The following is a 7,401-nucleotide window of genomic DNA, read 5'->3' as shown; positions in this document are numbered from 1 at the left end:
AACTTTAAGTATTGTATGGAAAGGGAAAAACTTGCTTTTAAGGGTTTATTGTGTCTTGATGTTCCAACTAGATGGAACTCCACATTTAAGATATTAGAAGGTACTAAAAAATGTCAGAGTGCTTTTGATCTTTTGGAAGAGTATGATGGGAATTATGTTTTTTCGTTGACAGATAAAAAGAATGCTAAAAAAGGTTTGAGACCTCCTACTTATGATGATTGAGATCGTATTAGGACTTTTCTCAAGTTTCTCAAACTTTTTTATAATGCCACATTGCAACTTTCAGGGTTTTTGTATGTGACTTCTAATATGTATTGGTAAGAAATTTGTGACATTCAAATGCATATACAGTTGTATTGTGATAGTAATGATTATGATTGAGTTCTATGGGGGAGAGAATGATGATGAAGTATAATAAGTATTGGAGGGATTTAGATAAGGTTAATGTGTTTATGTTTGTTGCTGTCATACTTGATCCACGAACCAAATTGGGGTCATTGGAATTTTGGTTCAAGGATATTCTTAATGAGGAGCAATGTACTAATATGGTGAAAAAATTGAAGCACTACCTTCAGAAATTATATGTTCACTTCGATGCTGGAGAGACTTCATCTCAAGTTGAACATGGTAGTGCATATGCATGCCCTCAAGGTTCCTCAATGATAGAAGAAACTGATAACCTTTCACTTCACTTCATGAACAAGTTTCATAAGTACCTAACTTCAAAAAGTGATGTTCGTAACAAATCGGAGATAGATCGGTATTTGATGGAAGATGTTGAAAAGCCAAATGTGAATTTTGATATTTTAAATTGGTGGAAGGTAAACTTATCCAAATTCCCAATACTTGCCAAAATAGCACGAATTGTGTTGGTCATTCTCATTACTACAGTTGCTTCAAAGTCAGCGTTTAGCACTGGAGAGCGTGTGTTGGATCCTTTTCGAAGTTCATTGGCCCCCAAAACAGTTGAAGCATTGTTATGTGCACAAAATTGGTTAAGATCAAAACCCCTAAGCAATGACAATGGTTATGACATAGAGATGGTTGATGATCTTGAAAGTTATAAGCTCGATTCAGGTAAGATTTATATTATTCACTTCTTAATTTATTTTGATATTTAGTATTTACAAATTCTAATTATCGGTTTCAATTAAGAATGTAATTTTTTTTTTTTTTTTTTTTTTTTTGCATTCTTTGTAGAAATAACTTTGAAGAAAATCAATATGTTGTTTGAGGAGGATCAGTGACGTGAAGACTGAAGATTGAAGACTGAAGTTGCCTTTTTTATTCTGCTATTATCTTTTACTTTATTCTTAATGTAACTTAAGTTTTATGTGTGCTACTAGCCTACTAGCTTGGTTTGTTTGTGTTTTACAGTTTTATTGCTGGATTTGTAACTTAAGTTTTTATGTGTGCTGCTACGACTGCCTGGCTAGTGGCTGCCTGATGGATTTGTTTGTCTTTGTTACTAAGCTTGGCTGTTGCTTGTTTGGGTGGGAGGTGGGTTGCTTTTGCTTGTTATATTTATGTTTTTGTATGTTTTAATTAGAATTTAGTTTGATAGATGCTGAAGATTTAATGTTAGAATTATTAATATTTCTTGTAGTGAATCTAGTGATGTATATATATCATGATTCAGTTTTTTTGATTTCATTAGGTGGATGCTGAAATTTTAATCTGTTGATTTCATTAAGTGGATGCTGAAATTGTAATATGATGATTTCAATCATTTCACTAGGTGGATGCTAAAATTGTAATCTAATTATTTCATTAAGTGAATGCTGAAATTGTAATATGTTGATTTCATTAAGTGGATGCTACAATTGTAATCTGTTTAGTGTCGATTTCATTAAGTGGATGCTGAAGATTTTGTTAAAATTAATGATCTGTGGATTATATTATTAAATCTGAATGCTGATTTACTAAAAAAAAAAAAAAATTGTTTACTTTATAAATTACACATTTACACTGCTGAGTGCTGAGTAGTGAGTGTTGATTTATTAAAAAAAAATGTTTAATTATTGAAATGGGCTTTTAAACTTTTTAGTTTAGTTTACACTTTACACTGTTAATCAGGATTCTATATACAAAAAGAATAATTTTTTCTTTTTTTAACAGCAAAAGCCAGTATTTCTTTAGTTTTACAATTTTAAAATTCAATACAAAAATTTACGTAATTGCCACTCCATTTAACCCACCCCCGCAAACCTGCGAGCCCCCGCCCCGTTAAAATCTGCCCCGCACGGATACCTCAAATATGTTTAAAGTTGCGGGTCCATTATACCCAACCCACATCAGCGCGGGTCAGGGCCAAAAAGGACGAAAAACCGCCCTGCCCCGCCTCATGCCCACCTCTAAGCTCAATGGGATAATTATTTCCAACAAAAGCAAATATGGAGCTTTTGTAGGGCCCAATTTTCAAAGCATACTCCAACCATTAGATGTTCTAGATCTTGTGGGTTTTAGAGAGCTGTCCCATATATTGGCTCCGTTTAGTAATCCCCTCCCCTTCCCTTTGTGAGAATTTTTTTGTTGTGTGAAAATAGAAAGTGATTGAAGTGATATAAAGTAGAAAGAATTTATATGAAAAAGTGAAAAAAAATTTGTATTGTAGTGAATTTTTTTAATTAAATAATAATAAAAAATTATTGATGTGATATAAAAAGTAAAAAAGAAAAGAATGTTTTGAATTTGATGTTTTTTGAAAAAAATAAAAGTAAGGGAAGGGAAGGAAAAGGGGAAAGAGTTAGTAAACGAAGCCATTGTGATTTGTGAAAAAGGTTTATTTGATGTCCTGTACTCTCCTTAATGCCACGTGACATTACGAGTAAGGCATATGTCACATCAGTAACTAAAGGACGTAGAAACGACGCCGTTAGGGAGGGTCCTGCAAACTGCCCCACCAGGTTGAACCAGATGTTCCTCGGATTATTTCGTTTCACAATATTATATTACATTTCAGAAACGACAGAAATTCCCCGCTTGTTAAAGCTACGCCGCAGAATCCGTTCCCATGTAAAACACCGGAATGAAAAAACCTTCATTTTCCAGATATTTACATTCGCATACCATCTCCTCAATCCCACCCTTCCTCTTCAATTTCCATCTCTCCGTCTCCCTAACATTTGTTGGGAAGATATGGCGGCCAAACTGGGTTCCTTCAAGTACAGTTTTGCGGAGAAGAGGGAGCGGCTGCTCTCATCCAAGGGCTACTCGGTACTCGCAGGGTTCAACCCCATAGGAGCAGACGAAGAAGAAGAAGAAGAAGAAGGAGAAGAAGCTGCCAACAGGTGTTGGTGTTCCTCGTTTCGGTCGGTGTCGGACAGAGTTTCGAGGTCATGGAAGACCGTCCAAGATGTGGCTTACGAAGCCTGGAAGATGGGCCTGTCCGACCCGAGGAAGATCGTCTTCTCCGCGAAAATGGGCCTGGCCCTCATGCTCATTTCGTTGCTCATTTTCTTGAAAGAGCCGGTCAAGGAGCTCAGCCGCTACTCCGTTTGGGCTATTCTCACCGTTGTCGTAGTCTTTGAGTTCAGTATAGGTATGGCAGTTCTCGTAAGGAATTTTTTTTTTTTTTTTTTTTTTTTTTTTTTTTTTTTTCTCATAGGCACATATTTTGTGGGGGGTGTTCTCTCATATTTTTTTTTCTTAACCGTGCTAGTTTTAGTTTCTGGTGATTGCCACCATTTCGTCGTCTATTGTTTACTGTGTTCTTACTCCTACCTATCAAATTTATGAGCATTCGTGTTTTTTGTTCTAATGTGAATTGAGGCATATGTCTTTTTTATTTCTCTATCTATGGTGACTATGCTCTTCTGCAGGAGCAACTCTTAGCAAAGGATTTAACCGTGGGTTGGGGACGTTGTCAGCTGGAGGGCTTGCTTTGGGAATGGCAGAGTTGTCACAATTGGCTGGAGAATGGGAAGAAGTTTTTATTGTTTTGAGTATCTTCATCGTAGGTATGGTCTTGTAGTCAGTATTCTTTCTTCTGTTGTTGGAAAAGAAGTTCTCTGTAACCTTTTTTGCTACTAGTATTTCCTTCTGACATGTTATGTGGTTTCTAGGATTTTGTGCAACTTATGCAAAATTATACCCCACAATGAAGCCTTATGAATATGGGTTTCGGGTCTTCTTGATTACGTACTGTTTCATTACGGTATCTGGGTATAGGACAGGGGAATTTATTAATACAGCTGTGACCCGGTTTGTTCTCATTGCACTTGGTGCCGGTGTTTCTTTGGTAGTAAACATATGCATTTATCCCATCTGGGCTGGCGAGGATCTGCACAATTTGGTTGCGAAGAATTTCATGGCTGTTGCAACATCTTTGGAAGGTGCATTTACTTGATATTTCTGGTTATCTGATTCAATTAGTAAAATTGCTTGACTCAGTAAAATTTTGGTTATGGAATTCTTGTTTTTAAATCTTCATTCTAGCTATACTCAATTCCATGGGCTTATATTTCAGGTTGTGTTAATTGTTACCTTAATTGTGTTGAATACGAAAGGGTCTCTTCAAAGATTCTTACCTATCAAGCTTCCGATGACCCAGTGTACAGTGGCTACAGATCAGCTGTAGAATCTATAAGTCAAGAGGATGCTCTGGTATTGTTTATTGCAATTATGCTGCATTTGCAATTCATTTCATTGACAGTATTGGTCTTTATGTTATTTCTGACTCATTCTTTTGTTTGAAGATGGGATTTGCTATTTGGGAGCCACCCCATGGTCCTTACAAAATGCTTAGATATCCATGGAAGAACTATGTCAAATTAAGTGGTGCACTGAGGCATTGTGCATTTATGGTCATGGCTTTGCATGGATGTATACTTTCAGAAATACAGGTACATTTTCATCTCTTCATTGTTACATGGTTTCCAGTAGAAGAAAGACTACTGAATCTTCTTTTGACCTATTGCGAAAGATTCTGATTTGGGGAGTTGATTTCTAGCATTTGCCTTCTTTTTTCCAATAAGGCTCATGCTTTCAGATGTTCCTACAGCCGTTTAATGTTATTTATATTTGTATCCTGTGCTTGTTTGGACGGATCATCATAAATAATTAAAGTTTGTTGTTCACGGTACATAAAATATGCAGCTAGAGCGGCTCCTGTATAAGGAGCGAGGTATTGTAATGTAGCCGGAGAATCCGCCGTTTCAGCTACCACAATCGTGTATTCCATTGCTCCCTTTTCTTGTAAAGTAGTTAATACCTGAGCCGCATAAGATACTTTTTGACCAATAGCAACATAAACACATATTACATTTTGCCCTTGTTGATGGAGAATCGTATCTGTGGCTACTGCTGTTTTACACTGGGCGCTGGAGGAAATCTGCTTCATGGATATTTATTTCAGAATTAGTTCCATGTGATTTATAATAATCCTTTCACTACAATGTGAAGGATCATATGGTAAATTCATGTTCTTGGAGTATTTGCTTAAGAGTTATCGAAAAATTCTTTGAAGAAAGGTCCCAGGCTTGAGTTATCACATTCTAGTGCAAATCAATTCATTTTCCTTTTTGCTATTGTTTTCAATAATAACCTGAACAATTCACGTACACATAATTTCATATTATCTGCTTTTACATTCACCAGTATTGGTGGTTGTGCTCTTCCAAATCTTACTTGAGTGAGAGCTGATGCCAGTAGCTTACTTGAAGTTACATTCCATGTGCAAAAAAAAGTAAAAAATGTGTGGGTGTGTGCATGTCTACCTATTGAACTTCCATTGTTCGTATATGTAGGCCCCTCCTGAAAAAAGACAGGTTTTTCAACGTGAGCTTCAGAGAGTAGGTTCTGCAGGTGCTAAAGTGTTGCGTGAAATTGGGAACAAAGTGAAAAAGATGGAGAAATTAGGTTTTGTAGACATACTTGATGAGGTGCATGAAGCTGCAGAAGACTTGCAAAACAAGGTTGACCAGAAATCGTACCTCCTTGTCAATTCTGAGAGCTGGGAAATTGGAAACCGACAGGAGCTGGTCGATCCCCAGGACATTCTGAATTTGGATGAAAACGAAAATAAGATCCTGCAACACAAGTCCCTTAGTGAAGCCGTACTCGATCTCAGATCAGTTAAAGTTCCAAAGAGTTGGGATGGCCAGATCCCAACTTCCATGAGCTCTACCCTTCCTGCTGGTGTTCCTCAAGAAAACATGCTCATGAAACAAATATCCTGGCCGCGACGAATATCATTTAATGCTGATGCAGTACCAATAGAGATAGAATCAAAAACTTATGAAAATGCTAGTGCATTGGCATTAGCGACGTTTACATCCCTTTTGATTGAATTTGTTGCAAGGCTTCAGAATCTTGTTGACTCATTCGAAGAATTAAGTAACAAAGCAAATTTTAAAGATCCTGATGAGCACCCAGCAGCAGTTGAGGCTGATGGGTTTTGGAACAGATTGTGTAATTGTCTAAAGTTCTAGAATTCAATGTGGCCTCTGCTCAGTTAAAGATCATGAAACAGATGTCCTATTACTCGATCTGTCATTATTCAGGAGGTATATTTCTCTCTCAAATTGAAGTCTGAATTAGTCAGTTCTTGTTGCCAATGCTATTTGAGAGAAATTCTGATAGAGAACTTGCAATCCATGCGATCAAACTGGATGCTGAGAATAGATCTGACTGAACTCTTGTATCTGACTAACGCTATAAATCGACAATGTAGAATACACTTTGACGTCATAATATAATTCTCTTATTATGTACTTTTACGTGTTTTCCATATAATTTGATTATGTCTAGAATTGCTTCATGGCGTTGTAAAGTTGACCATTGATGATCAACTTTTACATCTGGTTTTGCAGGCCTTAGAGCTGGGGATGTTTGACCTTGAGCACCATCTAATTGGCTTAAATGAATTGAGTCTTGCTTCTTATCAAATTTCACTCAAATCCATCCAAACCATGACTGTAGCTTCATAAAAAGTCTATGCTTCTTTTATATGTTTAATCAATATCAGGTATTTATTGATAAAACTATAATAAACATGCCAAAATATTAGAATTTAGACAAACAATAATTTCAGAGATCAGCAAAAATCATCTATTTGATATTGTTGAATCAGTTGTACTGTAAATAATACTAGTAGCAGCTGAGTGGACTCCTTATTCCTCTCTAAAGAGCATTCACAGTGGGTTATGTAAAACCCACTGTAAATCTAGAATAGATAAGCAAACCACAAAAAAAAACCCTCCACCGGATTATGTATCTTAACGCCAGTTTACATTTGATCAGAATTTGTGAACAGTGTAACGCCACATGTGACATGACATTGTTCACAGATGTATTAATATTTTATTAGTTTTTCTTCTCTCTCTTGAATCTTCTTACTTCTTTGCGTTTTCTCCTTCCTGTTTCATTTCTTTTTCTTCAAGCATATTTGCAGCGGTACTG

General features: G+C 36.4%; 1 protein-coding gene across 1 annotated transcript; it reads left to right on the top strand.

Annotated features, from left to right (window-relative positions):
- Window positions 1-2,999: 2,999 nt before the first annotated feature.
- On the top strand, window positions 3,000-6,713 carry LOC133866849 (aluminum-activated malate transporter 9-like). The gene is made up of 6 exons (XM_062303503.1): window positions 3,000-3,541; window positions 3,822-3,959; window positions 4,065-4,334; window positions 4,469-4,605; window positions 4,698-4,844; window positions 5,748-6,713. The coding sequence occupies exons 1-6, from the start codon at window positions 3,139-3,141 to the stop codon at window positions 6,429-6,431; spliced, it is 1,779 nt and encodes a 592-aa protein (XP_062159487.1). The 5' UTR covers window positions 3,000-3,138; the 3' UTR covers window positions 6,432-6,713.
- The last annotated feature ends 688 nt before the right edge of the window (window positions 6,714-7,401 follow it).

The sequence above is a fragment of the Alnus glutinosa genome, chromosome 4 (genome assembly GCF_958979055.1).
Source record: "Alnus glutinosa chromosome 4, dhAlnGlut1.1, whole genome shotgun sequence".
NCBI lineage: Eukaryota > Viridiplantae > Streptophyta > Magnoliopsida > Fagales > Betulaceae > Alnus > Alnus glutinosa.
The sequence above is the reverse complement of the archived record's forward strand: the minus strand, read 5'-3'. Positions and strand labels throughout refer to the sequence as shown.

Coding starts and splice junctions, on each gene's coding strand:
- LOC133866849 (XM_062303503.1), top strand. CDS start 3,139: ATGGCGGCCAAACTGGGTTCCTTCAAGTACAGTTTTGCGGAGAAGAGG. Junction 3,542..3,821: donor AGTCTTTGAGTTCAGTATAG/GTATGGCAGTTC, acceptor GCTCTTCTGCAG/GAGCAACTCTTAGCAAAGGA. Junction 4,845..5,747: donor GTATACTTTCAGAAATACAG/GTACATTTTCAT, acceptor TCGTATATGTAG/GCCCCTCCTGAAAAAAGACA.